General features: G+C 38.8%; 1 protein-coding gene across 3 annotated transcripts in view; it reads left to right on the forward strand.

The window, feature by feature from the left end:
• PPP4R4 (protein phosphatase 4 regulatory subunit 4) overlaps positions 1–21,690 on the forward strand; it is a 105,340-nt gene that overhangs the window by 34,284 nt on the left and 49,366 nt on the right. For 2 of the 3 annotated variants that reach the window (XM_042990460.1, XM_042990459.1), the window contains exons 3-5: positions 544–646; positions 19,949–20,096; positions 20,605–20,678. In XM_042990460.1, the coding sequence (XP_042846394.1) occupies positions 544–646; positions 19,949–20,096; positions 20,605–20,678 (325 nt within the window). Of the gene's footprint in view, positions 1–543; positions 647–16,654; positions 16,758–19,948; positions 20,097–20,604; positions 20,679–21,690 lie in introns of all 3 variants that reach the window. The other variant, XM_042990461.1, reaches the window with a different exon arrangement.

Genomic DNA, 21,690 nt, shown 5'->3' on the forward strand with positions numbered 1-21,690 from the left:
TCTCCCTGACTTTTAAGGAAACTGAATATACCTTCTAGAAGTTTCTGGCAACTCTTAGTGTCAGCCTAGTGCAACAGTGACTTCACTGTGCCAGAAAAAAGTTGTGTGAATCTGCAGTAGTCTGTTTTGTTGCTATCCCTGCTCTGGTTATGGTTAATACTTAGCCATGGTGAAAATTTACATCTCTGTATTTTTTTTAGAAAGTAGAGTAAACTGGCAGATCACAGGGAAACATGAGGTAGAATTTTAAAGTAAGTATTTAAAAATGGCCTCAAGACTTTTAGATTTAAGACCTGTATGTAGAGAGAGAATCGCGTTTTAGCATAAGCGTGATTAATATCTTCATGCGTTTGTTATAAGATTTGCTTAATGAAATTTCGGTCTGGTTTTACTTTTATAACTAAATGCTGTGTTTCAAGTTTAAAACTTTGTCAAATGTCTGAGTGTTTATCATGAAAAGCAGATTAATCCCTGCCTTTTATGATTGTAACCCAGGCATTTGGCTTGTAATTACAAATTTTAAATCTGTGTTTTCTTTGTAAGTGCTGGTCAAGATATCCAAGGAACAAGTGTGATTGCAAATCTTCCATTTTTGGTGCGACAGAATCCTGCTGAGACACTTCGGAGAGTCTTGCCGAAAGTTAGAGTAAGTTGGTACAAAATAAGATTCGAATTTATCGTTTTTCCAGTAGCACAGTTGTCGTTGTCAGGAAATTTCAGAGCTTTGGGTGGCTGATCTTTCGTGCCTAATCGCGGAGTGGAGGACGCATTAATATACACGTTTTGAATTATGATGACAATATTTAGGGAAATTAACTGATGAAAACGGGGGAATACAGACCTTAAGTTGTAAATGTTTCTTAGTTATTTTCTCAGCAGAGACATTTTATTTAATAAAGTTAGGTTTTCAGTAGCTCAAAAATACCTTAATTAGTCTTATGAAATCATAGCTGTCTTATTTGGTATTCTGTTGACTTAAATTTATATTAATAGTATTTCTACAACACTGAAAATGTAATTGAACTATTATTCCTAATAATTACCTTCTGGTGACTTCTACAGAATCACCAAATAAAGATTGAATTGTGGCCATCACATTTTTAGTTTTATGCTTCTTGCTTCCTATATTCCTTCAGAATTAAGTTTTCCTGCTTTAAACAAAAATCTTTGATCAGAACATTCTTTTCTCTAATATCTATTGATTATTAATATATAATATTAAATATTTGATACATAGTATTTGTTGCTTATCTGTAGCTGTGTGCAAAGTGTTGTTCTTATCTGTAAGAACTGGAATGAGCAAAACAGACAACAGCCTGTATGTCCTCAGGGAGCTTATCTGTTCACGGGGTCAGGGAGGTTATATACCAATGGGGACTATGGTTGCTAATAGTGACTTTTGTATACTTTCTTTGGCTTTCTGTTTGGTTATAACTTGTTTGTAGTTTTGTCATTATTTTATATGTATTTAAAATACTGCCGTTATTAGTGTATTCTTGAATTTTATTCTTAGGCATATATAACGTGGTTCTAGTTGCTGTGATTTAGGTCAGGGATATAGCATGTTATTTTTACAAGATGCCCACATTTCCGTGCAGGCAATATGAATTTTTTTTCTGGGTACAGTGGTGAATTGAGAAAATGCTTATTTTGGTTTTGCATGTGATTCAAAAATGAATCAGACTTTTCCGTAGCAATTTTCCCCAGCATCATGCTGTAATTTCAGTGGAATCAAGTCTGCACCATCCCAGTTTAATTTCACATTCAATTTCAGTGACAGTAACTACCTAAGCTTCTTAGCATGACACCTAGAAGTGGCAACTAAACTATGGTAGAAGGGATCGGGTGGTTAGGTCCCCTTGACTAAGAGAGTATTGTAGGCAAGTCAATTAGATTTAAAGCTAAAAATATCGAGCATCCAATGCACTCTGTGTTGAGCATGCTAAATCTGGTTCACGGACAGCATACTGAGCATTCATGGTTTCATAAAGCAAGAATAAAAGGTGAAGGGTAGAGAATAGTGACCTTTAGAGGTCTCTAAATTATTTTGAAAAAATACTTTTGTTAATGAGTTCACAGTAAAGTCAAGTAGTAACTCCTGAAAAATCTTAATTTCGTGGGACCGCACAAAAAATATCGCACGCTCATATATACAGTATATTTATACAAAGAATCAAATCTGCTAAAACTATATAACTGAGTTATAGAAGGTAAGATTATAATAAGCTTTTAAGGTAATTAAAGTTAATCCATAATATAGAAGGTTAACTGAATAAATGAGTATAAAGAAAATGTATACTAATGAATGTGTACTAAGAAATAAGAAAGCCTTTATTTAGTGCTGATTTTATTTTAAAAAATGTTTATTTTTTTTGAGGGAGGAGGGGAGGGGCAGAGAGAATGTGAGAGAGAGAGAGAGAGAGAGAGTGAGAGAGAGAGAGAGAGAGAGAGAGAGAGAGAATCCCAAGCAGGCTCTGCACCCAACGTGGGGCTCAGTCTCATGACTGCAAGATCGTGACCCAAGCCGGAATCAAGAGCTGTACGCTTAACCGACTGAGCCACGCAGGCGCCCATTCACTCATTTCTTTAGTCAACAAGTGGCCGTTTATTTAGGACTCTCATTTATCCTGTTTTGTCCTAAAAAAGATACCAAAAGGGTGGTGGACAGTCCCAGATAAGATTCTATGTCAGAAGGGCCTAAAGACTCTGGAGAACAATTAAAGAACAATCATAGGAGACTATTTAATAGTGTGATGCTGACTTTATGTAAAACTAGTGAAGAATTAAGCATATTGGGCTTTATGAGAGCAATAATAATAGTAATAATATTACTACTACTAATAATTAGTAATAATGGCACTCATTCATTCCCGAGTATCTCCCGAGTCCCTCCCATGTGCCAGGCACTGTTCTGAGGCCTGAGAAAATGGAGGTGAGCAAAACAGAGAACTCGCCCTCAAGGCAGTTACAGTCCAGAGTGGGGGAAACAGACATTAAACAAGTAAGTGACTATGAAAAACAGGGTGAAGGGACAGGATTACCTACTGTGCCTTGGGAGGTCAAAGAAAGCCTCTTTGAGGAGCTGAAAACCAAAGGGATCGGAGGAAGCAGCCATTTGAAGAGGCAGGAATGAGTGGTCCAGGCGGAAGAGGCAGCAGATGGCCCTAAGAGGAAGGAACTGGTTGGGGCCGGAAGAGGCACGTGTGGTTGGAACGCAGTGGGTGATGGTGGGGTGTGACTTGAAAAGAGGTTAGAGAGATGGTCAGCGACCGAGCGCGTAAGAGATGTTCTTCCTTGGGACAGTGGAAGGCCATTGAGCAGAGCGGTGGCTTGTCCCATTTACATTTCACAGTGATCATTTTGATAATCGTGTGGAGAGTGGCTTGGAGCGGGAGAATGAGGACAGTGTAGCACTGGTCCTCATGATAGGTGAAGGTGGCTTGGATTAGGCCAGCTAGCTGGGACAGAGGAGAGTAGTGGCTGTGTCTGAGACACAATGATTTAGGTAGAATGAACAGAACAGAACTTCCTAATGAGTTGGGTGTGGGAAGTGAGAGATACCTTCCGGATTTCTGGCTTGAGCATCTGTATGGTTCTGCTGGGTTTGCGTATCTCGGTTGGTCGTTCATTAAATCCACAGGGAAGAGTCATTTACATACTTACTAATATTAATCTATGAATGACTTACTTTTAGAGAATTTAAAGATAAGTACAATAAATATTCTGTGTAAGAAACTAATCATTCCTGAGATGGTTAGCACGTTTGCAACAATAGTATAAACTTTTAGAGCTCCCCCTTTACCTTATCTTTACCATAAAGAGCATCAGATACAGTGATAATGAAGATTTCTCTGGTCTTATTTAATATAACATTTTACCAATGCTATTTTAATTTCTTTTTGTTGTATTGCATTTGCATTTCATCCTTACAATAATATATTAACTGCAAAATAGTTTTTAAAATAATTGCTCTTTTCACTGTCTTAGGGATGAAGGTAGGTTAAAAATGGTAGAAATAGAGTCAGATTTGAATTGAGCTGATCTGTAGTATTTTTACAGTTCACTTTGTAAATTTTATCCAAAGCGTACAACAAATGATAATGCTATGAGGTTATTTATCTCAAGGTTAAATTTATGTATGTATGTATGTATGTATGTATGTATTTATGTAGGGATGTATGTTTATTTTGAGAGAGACTGAGACAGTGTGAGCGGGGGAGGGGCAGAAAGAGGGGGAGAGAGAATCCTAAGCAGGCTCTGCACTGTCAGTGGGGCTCGAACCCACAAAGCTGGGGGGATCCTGACCTGAGCTGAAAAACCAAGAGTCAGATGCTTAACCGACTGAGCCACCCAGGCACCCCTCAAGGTTAAATTTAAGTAAGAATCCAGAAAGAAAGAGTATTTTGACCTCCAACTTAAATTTCCTAGATTGGAGACACTTTTAAATACAGTTGTTACAATATATTCATGTTATACGACTTAATTCCTAGGGTATCATCTTTTGAAAACCAGTAATTTTTGTCTGTGGTCTTTATTGATTAAGTCTTTTCCACAATAAATTGGGATCTATTTAAATGTTAGATTTCAATATTTGACTTAAACTTCTGGTTAGCTAGAAGTGAAAGAATTTGATTGTTAGGATACATGTCTGAAATGCTCTGGTCCTTTATAAAATTAAAGTGGTAATGATGTAATTACCCCCTATAATAATAATTACATGGGCTAATTACTAGTGACTCTTTTTATAATGAATTGTAAAAAATGCCTCTGCCTGTTGAGTTATTGAATTCTTTTGTTTTTCCACTCATTTGGGGACCCAAAAATCTACTGCATAAAATTATATATTAGAGAACGTGCAATATCAGGAACGAATAAAAATAAGTATAGCTAACATTTGCTGAGGTCTTACTGCGTGTCAGGCACTGTACTCTGTCAACACTTTGTGCATTTTTAGTTTTTTGATGACTCCTAGTAATTCTATAAGGATCACTTGATAGAAGAGGAAACACCTTACTTGACTAACTTGCCGAAGGTCACAGAGCTAGCACGTGGCATAATTGGGTTTGAACAGGAAGTCTGGCTGCTGAGTCCCCCCTCTTAACTATTACACAACCTTCGCATTAGCTGATCATGATTGCAGCAGATATATAATATATAATGTTACTTCTCAAGCCTCAGTCCGCTCTCATCTGGTTACACATCAGCCTCCTCGCTGGACCTATTGTTTCTACTTTGCCCCCCCCCCCCCCCCCCCCCCAGCCCACTCAGCCATAGAGGTTATTTATTTATTTATTTATTTATTCTAGGAACAATCTACAATTTTTTTTGACAAACAGAATTATATATACAGTGTACCAACGTAATGATTTAATATATGTGTACATTGAGAAATGATTACCACAGTCAAGTTAATTAATACATCCATCATCTCACATAGTTATTTTTTTTCCTTCAGAGAGATCTTTTCAAAGCATCAATCATATCTTCTTGCATGAAAATTGCTTAAGTGGTGTGGGAGGCAGAATATAGCCTCCCAAAGAGATCAGGTCCTAATCCCTGGGACCTAAAAATGTTCTCTTATTTGGAAAAAGAGTTTTTGCAGATGTAGTTAAGCATCTTGAGATAGGGACATTATCCTGGATTATCTGGGTAGGTCCTAAAAATCGTCACATGTATCCTTATAAGAGGAAAGCAGAGGTGGATTTGACCCAGACACGCAAAAGGCCATGTGAAGGAGGCGGAGACTGGAGTGATGTGGCCACAAGCCAAGGAATATGGGCAACTACCGGAAGCTGGAAGAGGCAAGGAATGGATTCTACCCTAGTGCCTCCAGAAGGAGCGTGGCCTTGCCAACATTTTGATTTTGGTTAAATAACACTGATTTAGGACCTTTGGCCTTCAGAACTGTGAGAGAATACATTTCTGTTGTTTTAAGCCACCCAGTTTGTTGTAATTTATTACAGCAGCCACAAGAAACTAATAAAAGTAACTTCTCACTTCAGGTCAGAATAAAACTCCTTACCATTCCATAAAATGATCCCGTCTAGCTTTCTTTTCTTTCTTCCTTTTCTTTTTTGTTTTTTTAACGTTTATTTATTTTTGAGACAGAGAGAGACAAAGCATGAACGGGGGAGGGTCAGAGAGAGGGAGACACAGAATCCGAAGCAGGCTCCAGGCTCTGAGCGGTCAGCACAGAGCCTGACGCGGGGCTCGAACTCACGGACTGCGAGATCATGTCCGGAGCTGAAGTCGGACGCTTAACTGACTGAGCCACCCGGGCGCCCCGATCCCATCTAGCTTTCTGAACTCATCACCTGCCTTTCTTTTCTCTTTCTTCCTTTAAGGGTGGACACTTTGACAGTCTGATTTATCATGGTACCCCCAGAACCTGCAACAGTGCTTGGCAAACTAATAGGCACCCAACAGTGATTTAAAAATGAGCATTGATTGAACTTCATATTCGGAGACTGTAAGTGCCTGCCTGAAAGACCAATGATATATTGGCCTGATCCACTGATGGCATTCTTGGATGAGAAGTAAAAACAGACTGTCAGTGGAATGGTATGATAGTGCTTTGTGGTCCTGGAGAGAGCTTTTTTGGGGGAGTGGGAGAGAGATGCATAGTAATGAAAGGATAAAAAAAGACATAATTAATCAGTATGAAATGTAGTCATTTGAGATTAGCAGATGTGGTCTACCAACCTGATTCTCGAAAGATTTATTAGTTTTACTGTTATTTTACATGACATTATCTTCATTAATGGAAATAATAGAAAAAATACAAGTTTCTGCCAATGTGATTATTATTTTATATCTACTGAATATAGGTAGATTTAAATTTTGTTTTAATGTTTATTTATTTTTGAAGGAGAGAGACAGAGCACGAGTGGGGTAGGGGCAGACAGAGAGGGGACACAGAATCTGAAGCAGTCTCCAGGCTCTGAGCTGTTAGCACAGAGCCCGACGTGGGGCTCAAACTCAGGAACTGTGAAATCATGACCAGAGCTGAAGTTGGATGCTTAACCAACCGAGCCACCCAGGTGCCCCTGAATATAGGTAGATGTAAAAAAAAAAAAAAAAAAAAAAAGATTTCATTTTCAAAATTTTAAATCTTTTCTGTGTAAATATAGATGTATGTGAATAAAAAGCTTAGCTTTACTGGGGTCCCTGGGTGGCTCAGTCGGTTGAGCGTCCGACTTCGGCTCAGGTCATGATCTCACAGCTCGTGAGTTCGAGCTCCACGTCGGGCTCTGTGCTGACCGCTCAGAGCCTGGAGCCTGCTTTGGATTCTGTGTCTCCCTCTCTCTCTGCCCCCAACCCACTCACATTCTGTCCCTGTCTCTTTCAAAAATAAATGAACATTTAAAAAAAAAAAAAGCTTAGCTTTACTTCCTTTTCAAGTCTTATTTCAGGCGGTACAGATGTGTGGATAGCCGATGATAATTAGAAGGAACACTTTTTGTGGGCCAGGCACTGTGCTTAATACTTTAGACACATCCTTTTAAACGTCTTATAACAACTCTACATGACATATTTATTCTCATTTCACAGTTGAGAAAATGCAGGCTTCAAAGAGTCAATGTATGACTATGAATATTTTGTCGGGAGGTCTCTAGGAAGCATGAAATTACATAACTTATTTGTACAGTTCACCAAGCAAAAGAGAGAGTCTTCACTGAAGGTATTAAAGAGGATAAACAGATGATACAAGTTACTTTTTTCTTTCATTTGCAGCTCGAAAGTAAAAGTCCGGGTCTTCCTCACTGTAGGTCGTGTTTTCTGAGATAAGTTGAAAGTTCCCTCCTGAGAAAAGCAAAAGGATTTTGTGCAAGCAACACGTTTATAAATAATCAGAACATGGTGTTCCAGATACTGTACAGGTCATAAAAAGCCCACTGGTAGTACTCTATTGACAGGCTAAGGATTTAGGGACACTCTAATGTGAAGAAAGAAAATGAAATAATTCCTGTAATGGAAGCTGATGAAAAACAACCCATAAGGGTTAGAATTGACCTACCTAGGAGGTTTTATGGGTTAGGAAGCATAAAATTATATAATATTTTTTCTAATTCATTAAAAAAAAGAAAAAGAAAGAAAAAAAAAGAGGCAATATTAACTAAAGGAATTAGGGAACATGAACATGATACAAATTACTTTTTCTTCTGTGGTTTGTAGTTCAAAAATGAAAGTACGTTGACCCATATGCATTTTGAAAATCATATTTATGTTATGTCTTTTTATCTACTTATGCTACAGACAAAACAGATTAACATCATTAATTATTTTACAATAATTAAATTCAGTGGAAACATTTACTGAGTACATAGTTTTTCTGGGCATGCATAAAATGTTATATTAGCTGATATTCCGAATACCTGAAGATATTTCCTTTCAGTGAATTCTGTTGGAGACCAGTGTTCTCACATGTGCTTCTTAGTCATTCATCTGTTATTTTTACCCTACCATAAAAATCAGCTAGAACTTTTGAAATTCTTAATTAGAAGATCCTTTATTTCTGTGATAGTGCAACCTCTGTTACTACTTGGATATTGTTTCTGACATAAGGCATTTGAGTGATATGAAGGATCATTTATAGACATTTTTGTTTACAGTCCTTGCAAAATTATAAAACAAGGCAGGTATTTCCATACTATACTGTAATAAAGGTGTGTCATCTTTGATGTAAAGCTTTATGGATTAAGTAACCTTTTGGCAGTGATGAACTAAATATCCTAGAAATTTCTCAAATCAGAACATCTAGAAACTCTAAAGTACAGCAAGCATTCATTTAAATGTTTAGGTAAGCTTGTAAGAGAGGAAGGACTACTCAGGGCTCAAACACAAAAGCCGTCAGTTCCACTTGTACTTAGGGTGTGGAAGTGTGCAAGAAAGCATCACTGCTGTCCAACAACAATAGCTTAGTCACAGAGTCCATTCAGTCACCAGTTCTTTTGAGCCTGTCGAAAGTGGTCACAAGGCAACCAAGAAAACCACATTCAGAAGAGCAGCAGCTCCTCTGAGAAAAGATGGGACACAGGGACACTGACTTTTGACTGACTATAGAAGAAGTGACCACCACATAAGGTTGTTAGAAAAAAAAAATCAGCTGAAATTGTGACAGGTTTTGAAAGGTTGAGCGTGGGCAGCATATCAGTTTAGAATAACTTGGAGCTCCAGACACAAGGGAACTTTGCACCCACTTGCAGTCTCTTTTCCACAAGCCTCCTTGCCTTAGGGGTCAGGACAGGAGATTGGAGAGACTCTCCCTTGCTGATGCCAGTGCGGTGATGAATGGCTGCTGCTTGGGGAAGGGAACGGGAACGCAACACTGCCCATTTCCTCAGGCTATCTCCATGGACACACAGAGAATTTCAGCAGAGATGGAAGCTATAAAATGATCAACTGGAAATGCTAGAAATAAAAAGGATGATGGAGCACCTGGCTGGCTTAGTCCGTGGAGCACGTGACTCCTGATCTCGAGGGTGTGAGTTCGAGCCCCATGTTGGGTGTAGAGATTACTTTAAAATCTTTATTTTTTAAAAAAAGATAACATCAGAGATGAAGCATTCCTTTGATGGACTCATCAGCAGTTTGGACACAGATGGGGAAAGAATCAGTGAACTTGAAGGTAGAAATTATCCAAACTGAAACACAAAGATAGAACCAAGTAGAAAAAACAAAACAAAACAGGAGAGAGCATCACATGGCTTTGAGACAATGTCAGGTGGTCTAATATATGTGCAATTGGAGTCTCAGAATGAGAAAAGAAGAACTATTTGAAGAAATAATAGTCAAGACTTTTCTGAAGTTAATAAACAACACACCAAAGATCCAAAAGCCCAGAGAACCTGAAGCTGGATAAACACACACTCTACCACCACCATCACCACCACCAGGCACACTGTGATCAAACTGCTGAAAGTAAAACATAACAATCTCGGGAGCAGCCAGAGATGAAAGAAACATTACAAACAGAGGAACAAAGGTGAGAGTAAAGCAGACTTCTGGCCAGAAATAGTGCAGATTAGGGGACAATGGAGTGTTAGAAGTACTAAAAGCAAGAAAAAAAATGTCAATAAGAAATCTGTACCCCGTGAAAATACCTTTCAAGGATGAAAGCAAAATACTATTTAGGCAAAGAGAGATTGAAAGGATTCTTTGTACCAGACTTATTTTACAAGAAATGCTAAGGGAGATATTTGAGGCAGAAATGATGTGATAAGAGATGGACATTGGGTTTACATGAAGAAATAGAGTACCAGAAATGGTAAACATTAGGGTAAATGTAAATGAAATAACAATTCCACACAGATTCATTTAGAAAATAGAGGAAGTAAGAACAAGTCATCTTATGAGGCCAGCATCACCCTGATACCCAAATGAGACACAGACATTACAAAACAAACAACTACAGATGCATATCCCTCATGAGCTTACATGAAAACATCTTCTGAAAACCAGTAAATCAAATCAAGCAACATATAAAAAAGGATAATCCATCATGACCAGTTGGAGTTTATTTCAGGAATTTAGGGTTTGTTAAACATTTAAAAACAAATCCATGTGAGTTATCCTATCAACAAACTAAAAAAAAGGAAAAAGAAAAAAAATAACACTACCTTTTAATCATCTCCGTAGATTTAGGAAAAATATTTGACAAAAGCTTAACAGTCATTCCTGAAAAACAAAACGAAGCTTAGCAAAACTTAGCAAACTTAGAGAGGAGCTTCCTTTGAAAAACACATAGGTAACATTATACTTAAAGGTGAAAGACTGAATGCTTTCCCCTAAGTTCAGGAACAAGCCAAGAGTGTCCACTAATACCACCTTGTTCAGCATTATACTGAACGTTTTAGCCAATGCAGTATGGCAACAAAATTAACGAAAGGCATTCACTTGCAGAGAAAGAAAGAAGTAATTGTGGGTTTTTTTTTTGTCAGATAACATTATTATCTATGCTGGAATCTACATAAGAAAAATAATGGAACTACTAAGTAAATGTAGAAAGGCTGGAGGATATAAGATCAATATACAAGTCAATTGTATTTCTATATTAGCAGCAAACAATTGGACATTGAAGTTTTTCTTAAACTATCACAGTAGCATTGAAATATGTAATTCTTGGGGTTCAATCTGATAAATGATATGTAAGGTCTGTATACTGAAAACTGTAGAACATTGCTGAGAGAAGTAATATGAGAACTAAGTGAATGCAAAGGTATACCATGTTCATGGATCAGAAGACTCTATACTGTTACGATGTCAGTTCTTCCCATATCAATCTATATATTTAATGTAAAATAATAAAAATTCCACCATGTTAGGTTTTTGTTTTTATTCCTTTATTTTTGATAGGAAATGACCAGCTAATTCTAAGATTCATATGAAAATATAAAAGACCAAAAATAGCCAAAACAACTTTGAAAAAGAAAAGCAAAGTTGGAGGATTTTTTGCTATCTGATTTTGAGACCTAATATACAGCTGCAGCAATTAAGACTATGTTATATAAAGACAAATCAGTGGGACATATACAGAGGAAAAATAAGTCCTTTATATACATTGCCGGATGATTTCAGCATAAGAGCAAAGGCAGTTCTGTGTAGAGAGGATAGTCTTTTCAACAAATGGTACTGGGTTAATTGGGAAAAAAGTCCATACTTCATATCATACACAAAAATTAACTCAAAATAGATTGTAAACCTGTTAAAAACTAAAATTATAAAACTTCTAGAAGAAAATGAGAAAATCTTTGTGACCTTGGGCCAGAGGTTTCTAACATATGACACCAAGGCATGATCCATAGAAGAAAAAAATTGGTATTTGACCTCATGAAAATTTTAAGCTTTAGCTCTTCAGAAGACACTGTTAGAGAATGAAAAGAGAAGACCTAGAACGGGAGAAAATACTCGTGGATCACATATATGATGAAGGACATGCATTCAGAATATGTAAACAGGTCTCCAAACTCAAGAATAAGGGAGAAAAAAAACAATTTTAAGAAATGGGCAACAATTTGAACAGCTACTTCACTAAAGAAGATTTGTGGATGGCTAGTATGCATAAGAAAAGATGCTTAGTATCATTAGTCACTGGATACATACAAATAAGGCTATACACTTGTCAGAATATTTATACTAAAAAACCCTGACCATTATCTTTTCAGATATTTTTCTAATGTGCTTCTTCCTAATCCTCTGTTTTTCTTCTAGGACTCTAATTTCACATATATTAGACCTTTTAATGTCTAATCTTCTATGTCTTTTCCCTTATTTTCTCTTTGTGACTCATTTTGAGTGATTTATCCTGATCATATTACAGTTTACCGATTCATTTACGTCTAATCTTGTCACAGACCAAGAGTGCGGAGTTTTCTCTTGTCCAGCAAGAGAGTGGATGCAGAATTGAATACTAGAGAGGCTAATGTCCAGGAGGAGACAAGAGCCCTGAACAGGGGTTTCTTCTCTATATTTATTGAGCTCTCAGGATCTTACACACGTGGTGAACGTGGAGAAACCAATCAGACAGTAATCGTTAACTTGTGTAGGAAGCAAAGGGTCTGGGTGGGTGGGGGGGCAAGTAGAGTTTGTGATCAAAGCACAATAGCATATTGGCGCCAGATGGAAAGGAATTTCCTGCAGGTGATATAACAAGTTACTCATTGTAGTGATCTCATTGTAGTGTGTCTTGCTAACTGACCTTGGGTGCATTTGCCCGGTGGTGGCGGCTTTCCACCCTAAGCTTTTTAAACCTATTTCCCCACGTAATCTGATTTTGATTATCCTACTTTTCTGGTCTGGAATTTCTAATCTTTTTTTGAAAATCTACCACGTCCCCTTGAACCAGGTATGCATCAGATCGCACCAATACCCGGAGCGTGGTGCATTTCTGTTTTATATTGCTTCTGCTGGATCTCACTCGTATTTCCTTATCTCTTCGTGTGCCTGCATGTTATTGATCGTATGTTTGACCTTGTATTTGATAAATTATTTGTAGAAATAGATTGAGCCTTAGGGTGGTCTCTTCTTCTGGGAGCCACTTAACTGCATTGGCAGTAAAGCCTCAGTTAATCCAGTTTCAGGTACTGGATGTTGTGAAGCCGGGCTGCTCCTCGGGCAAAAGCCAGTCGGCTTCAGGATCACCCTTATCCTGTCCCAGGGGTCTTACTGGGGACCCTCTGCAAGACTGTCAAAAAAAAGTCACTTAAGCTGTCAGCCTCTCAGGAGTCTTTTCTAGAATTAGCAGATGGCCTCAGAGGAAAAAGAGGCCCCAGATTACATGCTTACCTTTCTGGAATGCCTTTGTCTCTTAGATCTTGGATGGGTAATTAATCTAGTAACGAACAATGTAAGACAGGTAATTATTTAGTTTTGGATGGGTGGCCTTGTTAGTTTCCATATGCTCTCACACAGATGACTTTTATATTTTGTCCAGTTTTGTAAATTCTCCCCATCAGGAGAGCTGATTAGGATTATCTAGTCTTCCATTACCGAGAGGGTAAGTTCCCTTTCCTTTTATTTTATTCTTCTTGGTTTAATCTTGGAACGATTTTAGCCCAAAATGCATATACCCCTTCACTGTGGCCTACCATCACCCTTATCCCCACAGAAAACAACTGATTGTTTTCTACTTATGTATTAGGAATAATTTAGCATTTTAAATTAAATATTCTGCCAAAACATTTGTGATAGCTGTCTTCCTTTAAAACTTCGAGTTCTTCAACCCCCTTATTTTGTTGGGGTAAAATTACGTGTACGGTGGCAGATTGCCACTTTTGATCTGTTTTCTGTGTAGGCCATTTCATCTACACCCAGGTCTTTATATATTATCTATATAAATTGCATGTATTCGATGTAAGTTTTCTTATTTACAGCATGCCTTCTCAGAGCATCAGATCCGCATGTGCGGTTTTCTGTTTGTAATCTCCACTGGGATGCCGCAAAGGCCTCTCAGGGTTAACAAGTCCAAAACTCAGTCCTGCTATTTCCCCTCGACACCTCAGGTTCCTTTAGTGTCCCCCTGTCCTGTTGTGTAGCACTATCATCCACTTGGTTTCCAAGGCAGGATGTGGGGAGTCCTCCTTGATCCCATCTCTTCTTTTGCTCCTCGCTTATGCAGTCCTGTTTGTGTCATGTCTTAAATATGTTTTGAATCCACCCACCTCTCTCCAACCACACCCCCTTCACCCTAGTCCTGGCTACCGTGAGGGTTTGCTCAGATGAGGGTCATGGTTTTCCAAGTGGTCCCTTCCCACTACCTCCCTCCCGGTCCACCCACCTCTCTACTTTCTGATTCACTTTCATCGTAGTGGTCTGCATGCTGTTTCAAAGCATTTAAGACTACGATTTGAGTGTTCTCTTACTGAGTGCATCTGAGGCCCTGCGTAATTGGGGTGCTTTCTGTTTTCCCCAGCCTCGGCCCCTCCTCTCGCGGTGTGCTCTAGTCTCACTGGCCTTTTGGTTCCCGAGTCCGCCAGGCTCCTTCTTGTTTCTCAGTGCCAGGAGCGCTTGCCCTCGTACTCTTCGTGCTTATCCAGCTTTTGTCTTGTTATCTCTTTCTCTTTGCGCAGGCTGGGTGTCACTTGTCCGTGATCCTCTCTCCTTGGGAGAGATCAGGTCCCCTGTCAGGTGTTCTTATGCCATCTGCGCTTCTCATCCTTGGCTCCTATTACAGTCTTAACTGTGGCACTAACAGGTGCACTGCTAGTCCTGCTCATTGCTAAGGCTCTAGAACCTGGCACAGCCTTGAATGTAACTAAACATTTATTGAATGTTTAAATATATGGAAGCTACAGGGGTCCCTCAAAGGTAGGGAACAATGTTTGACTTTTCTCCAGCTTCCCAGTACACTTAGTATGATGCTTAATTAATAAATAGCTGTGAATGAAATCAAAATTAAATTATCAAAATTAGATCTTCATTGGGCTACTTTAGACAGAGATTAGAAGGGACTAGATTAGGACAGACTGACTAGAAAGAAAGCCCAATTTCCACTTGGTTATAGACATTTGGTGTGCTTTCCAACGCTGATTGCCCCTCCAAGAAAACAGTTTATCATTTTATCAAAATGTGTTCAACTAATTAAATATGGCTACAATGGATCGTTTGATATGGTTACTTTCAGTGCTATATCGAGCAAATAGATGTTTCTTTGATAAGCATATCTTTGCAGTGTTATATATATAGCTTTTTATTTACATTCTAGGCCTAAATCATGAGATTACATGACTCTAACATTATATGTCAAAATGACTGGGCGGAGTAGTCTAATTAGAAGCTCAGTTTCAAAACCATTGTCTTGAAATGTATTTATTTGTTTGGTGTTGTCATGATTTTGTTTTGTTCTTTTAAAAAAATTTTTTTTAACGTTTATTAATTTTTGAGACAGAGACAGAGCATGAATGGGGGAGGGTCAGAGAGAGGGAGACACAGAATCTGAAACAGGCTCCAGGCTCTGAGCTGTCAGCACAGAGCCCGATGCGGGGCTCGAACTCACGGACCGCAAGATCATGACCTGAGCCGAAGTCGGCCGCTTAACCGACTGAGCCACCCAGGCGCCCCAGTGTTGTCATGATTTTGCATGGAAGGACACTTCGTTGCACATCTACAGTAGTGGTATGATAGTTACCATTGGTATTTCCTTTATGGAAAGAGATCTTTGGGATATCGTTATGTGTACCTCCTCATGAACCTTGCTAATCACTGAAACACAGATTTAAAGAAGGATAAAAGACATCCCTTTTGTTCCTGTTCCTGTCTCCACTTTATTTTCCCCCTTTCCCTCTCGGATTTTGACTTTCAGGATTCCCAACTAGTTCTCCTCGCCCTTTATTTTAGTGTAGAGCCTGGCGGTCAGCGATAGGGGAAACAAATGAGGTATAGTGAATTGTTAAAGGTATCTGAGTTGGTATGTTTCAGTTATTCACACTTAACTCAGCTTTAAAGTCTTATAAACGTCACCATTTTTATAGTGAAAAGAGCTGCTTACCGTTACTGTTAGTCACTGAAAATTCTCACGGTTGTGACCCTCGGAACCCCAGATATTTTATGTGTCCTAGGTCTTCAATGTTTTAATATTTAAATCCCTATTATTTAACTTCAAAATGACTAGTGATAGTCTCTCTAAAAATCTACAAAGATATTTTTAATTTTAGTTCTCCTTTACCTTTAGCCAGCGCCATTTGTGGTAAATATGTTTACCAGTTTAATTCAGTAAGTTTAGTTTCCAAATGTGTGAATCCAAAATATTCTATTCTTTTGGAATAAGCCAGTGATTTGTGTAATGCTTCTCTGGGTTGTATATAATAAAGAGCAATATCTTTTGAGGTATACCATGTGGGCTTATTGGAGACAGAGCAGTTTCCCTCTAGGCCAGGACCGTAACATGTCGTACAAAACGCTTTCTCGTACCGTTGATGCTAACCAAAGAGAGGACTAAAGTTCATGCTAACTTGAGCAGAGAAGTGTCTAGTACATTTTCCTTCCTTAAGCGGGAATAGTTTTTTAAACTTGGAAATGTACCATTAACTCGTTTATAAAATGTCTCATTTCATTTTTGAGGAATTCAAGTTGGAATGCCAGCCATACAGTAGTATATAAGAGGAACGTAACTGCCAGTAAGGCATGCACTTAAGCAATAGAGGAATTTACTTTTCAGTGTCTTCCAAGGTCCATGAGGATGCACACTTATTTACCCAGAGAGTATGGATCTCACTATGTTTGTCCAGAGGGTGTGACTCTGTGGAGGAGAACACTTACTGGTAAGTATCAAATGCTTATTGTATTATGTTTCAGAAAAATATGCTTAGGAGTCAGTTGATTTTTAGCAGTGATAAAATCTCTTAGTCTGTGCTGGTTTCTTAACAGTGGACAGTCCCAGATGTTGAAGTCAGCACAACAAGAGAAACACCCAAATCCTGATAAGACTTGAGGATTTTTCGAAAATTAAATGCAAAATAGTTGGGGCAAATGTTGCTGCGGGAGTCAAGACTAAGTAATACAGTAAGAAGATACGAAGTTGGAGAGCTTCCCGTGTTCTTCTTTTGCATAAAGTTTGCATGCGTACAAAACCCAAGACTCGAATGACTTTAAGAGGGGGCAGGATGACATCTCTTGGAACTTAAAACAGCAGACTCATGTGAACCGGAATGAACACGGTGGCCCTCACGATATATGTTGATATTTCCTTGCAAAGTAGTTTCTGTTGCTAAATAAAAGCCGTGCGTTCTGAAACCTGTAAGTGATGTATACCGGCCACGTCAAATCTTGTAAGAGTGTTTTCCAAATCCAGAATAGTTAGTGTGGAACACGTGTTTGTTTTGGAAACAGTAAAACGAGGGGATATGGGAGGGCTGATTTCAGAGACCAGTCTCTGCTATTGCTTTACGCCTTATCATTCCCTCTCTTATTCTTTTAGCCAAGAACTCCTAAGGTATATAATTGACTATTGGCCGCGGAAACTTGTAAAATGACATTTGTGTGTGTGATACAAAAGTTTGAACGTGCTGTAGGTTTTCTGGGAATTAACCATACCGCTTAAACGTTTGCCACAGTGAAGCCGCTGCCAGATTTCCCACACTACCACGTGAAGGTTCGGGATTGATTGGAGCCGATGAATGGAACGATGAATGGAAGTGCAGAGTCCATAAGGAAGAGTTGAGTACTTAGCTTTGGCATCAGGCAGACAAGGAAGGGTTACGTCTTACAGGTGCCAATCGCTAGCTTGCTGGCCCTCAGCAGGATACTTGACGACTCTGAGTCGGTTTCTTCTGCTGTAGGATGACATGTTATCTCCCAGAACGATTACTGGCCGTGGTCCCCCCACGTGAATCGAGAAGGCCGGGTATTTGGTCTGCATCCTGGTTGCACAGATGCTGGGGGAGAAGATGGCAGGAACGTCCCCTTATGGACACGATGGAGGGTTGAGAATGCATTTCTAGTGATCTGGTTTTGCTTTGCCTTGTGTCTAATTCTGCCAATCCCTAATCTTTAGGACTCACCTCAGCATCTCTTGAAGTCATCCTTTAGGAGATGTGGAAAATGTGTGTGAAAGGACAGAGCGCCAAGAGCAGAAACTTTAGGTGAAAGGGTAAGGGATACTCAGTCATCTGGCAGTCGCTTCCTGAATGCCTGCTGTGTGCTAGGAGGTGGGGTGCAGCGGTGAGCGCAACGGCCAGAAACTCTTGCAGTCCTGCAGCTTGTATTCAGGTGTGGGAGACGGACCACAAGCATAGGAGCGTGTTGGGACAGTGGAGATGATAGACCTGTAATATAAAGGAGGTGATGAGAGCTTGAGCGGGGGAGTGGCTCTCAGTATGAAATCAGGTCTTCAGGGAGGAGCTCCTTGGAAAGGTGATACTTGAATAGAGGCTCGAGAGAGATCAGGGAGCCAGTCATGTGGAAGTCTGGGAAAACTGGGCAGTGGGAACAGATCTGGGAAGTCACTGAAAGGACTGACTTTTGCTGTGAGTGGGATGGAAGCCACTGGGGAGTTTGAGCTGCTAAGTGACGTGATCGGACTTGTGTTTTATAAGAATCTCTCAGGTTATTGTGTAGACACTAGACAGTAGAGGTGCCATGATGGCATCGGGGACTAGTTAGCAGGTTCCTGGGGTAACTCAGGCTGGAGGTGATGGTGGAAAGTGGTCAGACTCTGTGTCAGGATTGGTTGGCCATCTGTGGTGAGTGAGAGGCTGAGAGGGGCCAAGGGCCGGCCCCAGAGTTTTGGGGCCGGCGACCGGAAGGGAGGAGTTGTCATTCACTGTTTGTGGAGGTAAAGATGGGAGGAGGAACAGGTTTGGGGGAGAGATCAGTTCAGATGTGGACAAGATGAGATTCCTATTAGGTGGCCTCGTGTAGAGGAGCCCCGTGGATGGCCAGTGGTCATTACTTAAATGCCCAGTGTGCACAAGTTGGTAAGTCGTGCAAGCTCTGTTTAAATGATTTAAATCTCTGGGAAGATGGTACTAGAATTCACATTTTCTAGATTAGGAAATAATACGGAAAGATCAATTTTCTTAAGGTCACAGATAGGAAACCTCGTTGTTCATATCTGTTCCACGTTATTGTACGAACTTTACTATGTTAGTTATAAAGTAGGCATTTAAGGGAAATTCCCATAATTGACATAACTGATCAAGCAACAAAGTAATGCTTTTAGCTAACACACACACACACACACACACACACACACACGAGCTCTCTCTCTCTCTCTCTTCTAGAGAAGTAGAGGTAGTATATTTGATGAGGTTTAAATGAAAGTTTGTTTTTGGTTTTTTTTGTTTTTACTTTTTGATGTGTTGAAAATTAGTATCTCATGTAGTCTTTAACTTTGAACATACGTTACAATTTTTTTTTAAGGAGTGGCTATGGATATAATTAATTTTTAGAAACATTCTTCTATTTAAAAAATTCCTTCTTTTAAAAACAGTTTACTTCATGGTAATTTATATTCTTGTCAGTTATCTAAAGGGGAAGACACATTTACACAATCTTAAGTGTATTCCTTTTTTATAGTAGAATGTTTAATGTTTATTTTTTGAAATAGAAATACAGGGAATGAAAACCTTTGACCTTTGACATTCCTATTCTAGGTATGATGGTGAACTGTACAATGCAATGCAAAAATAGAAATTGAAATCTATCAAAAATCCCTATTCCATTATTAAAAGGTTTATATATATTTGTAATTTTCATTTAAAAAAAACAATGGAATGTGATTTTGTGAGTGCCTACAACATTTAAGCTTTTTGGTGGTCTAATGAGTTAAACAGTAAGGAGCAGATTGATAATAGTTTTCTTAAAGTAATAAGAGGAAGTGCATATCTTTAAAGGTCATATATAGTTATTTTGTGGACTCTGACTGTGTTTGGTTTCCATGACCTTGGATTTTTACAAATTAGAGTTTCTGATCTCGCCTCTGTGTAATAGCAAACTCTTTCTGATTACACAGGAAGTCCTGCATGTGGCGGGAGTGGAAATGCAGTTAACGGCTGCGGTGTCGTTCCGGACCATTCTACAGGAAGAATCAGTGTCAATTCATACATATGCCCACTCCTTCCTCCAAGTCATTCTGCTACATCTGGAGCACAGGGATGCAGGTCAGCAGCCTGGCTTGTTAGTTCTGTGCTTACTGTTTCCTGGAGGTGGCCGTAAGGCCTTTGGGATCTCGTTAGCCTGATGAGCATAAGTGAATGAGGCTATCCTGCCCAAGATTTGACCATGAGTATGACTAAAAATAGCCATGGCTGTTTCCTTACAAACCCCGCAAAGTTTAGGATCCTAGAAAGCTGAAGACGCATTAATTTATCTTACGATCTGTACTTACCTCTTAGAATTTTTGAATTTTACAATATTTATGTTTGTGTTATTATTGTACAGCAAAAATGACACATTTTGGCTGAAGGGTATTCCCTCCCCCATATTATTTTTAAAGATATAAATGTTCTCTAGATGTTGGCTAAAGCAAAAAAGAAAATAGAGGAACTTCTTAAAATAGCAATAAAAATAATTCTACCCCGTTTTATGAAATAGTGCTGTCACTTGATGGCTGAGTTAAAACTAATTTGTGAGACTTTTTTTTTTTTTCTTTTTCCTTGTGTCAATCAGGTGTCAGCAATGCATGGTTGGAAACTCTTCTCTCTGTAATAGAAGTATTGCCCAAAGAAACCCTAAAACATGAGGTAATGCAACACACACACACACACACACACACACACACACACACACACACACATTTTGGTAAGTGCTATTAAGTAAGTCACTCCAGGGGTTTCGTTTTTGTTTTTACTGAAAAGTGGTATTTAAAAAAAAGAATAAGGTCATTTCCCACTCTGAAAGCAACACATGTTCATTATAGAAAGTATGAGCAGCACAGAAAATAATAGGAAGAAAAATCGTGGTTCTGTACTTAGCCAAAATCTGAAAAATCATTTCAGATTTTTTCCCTGTATATGTTTTTTGTTTGCCATATTCATAATCATGTTGAATTTATATGTGATTGTTTTTCACTTAGGATTATTTTCCTATGTGTGTTAAACTCATTTGGTAGTAGCTACAAAATATTTTACTTGTTAAACATTTAAACCTGTTTTCAGTATTTTATTAATACAATGAGGCATTAGTAAACATCTCTGTAGAGCTTTTTCTGTTTTTCAGATAATTGTCTTTAAAAAAATTTTTTTTAATGTTTATTTTTGAGAGAGAGACAGAGCACGAGCAGGGGAGGGGCAGAGAGGGGGGCACAGAATCCAAAGCAGGCCCCAGGTTCCGAGCTGTCAGCACAGAGCCCAACGCAGGGCTCAAATTCACGAGCTGTGAGATCGTGACCTGAGCCGAAGTAGGACACTTAACCGACTGAGCCACCCAGGCGCCCCTCAGATAATTTTCTTAAATGTAGCTTCCAAAAAAGTGGAATTACTGGGTCAGAGAGCATTCAGATTCTTAAGGCTCTTACTGCAATATGTGAAAATGCCTGTGTCTGGACTGTTCTCACCAATAGCATTCCAGTGTAATTTGATGAGCCAAAAAATGGGATTATATTTTAATTTGAATTTTTTTTTTGATTATTACACTGTTAAATATTTTCCCATATGTTTATATCAGTTCTATTCTTTTGGAATTGTCTGGTCATATCATTTGATCACTATTTATGTGTACTATTTTTCAAGGTTTCCAATCCTTTGTTATGTTTGT

This window comes from Panthera tigris, chromosome B3 (genome assembly GCF_018350195.1).
Source record: "Panthera tigris isolate Pti1 chromosome B3, P.tigris_Pti1_mat1.1, whole genome shotgun sequence".
Classification (NCBI taxonomy): domain Eukaryota; kingdom Metazoa; phylum Chordata; class Mammalia; order Carnivora; family Felidae; genus Panthera; species Panthera tigris.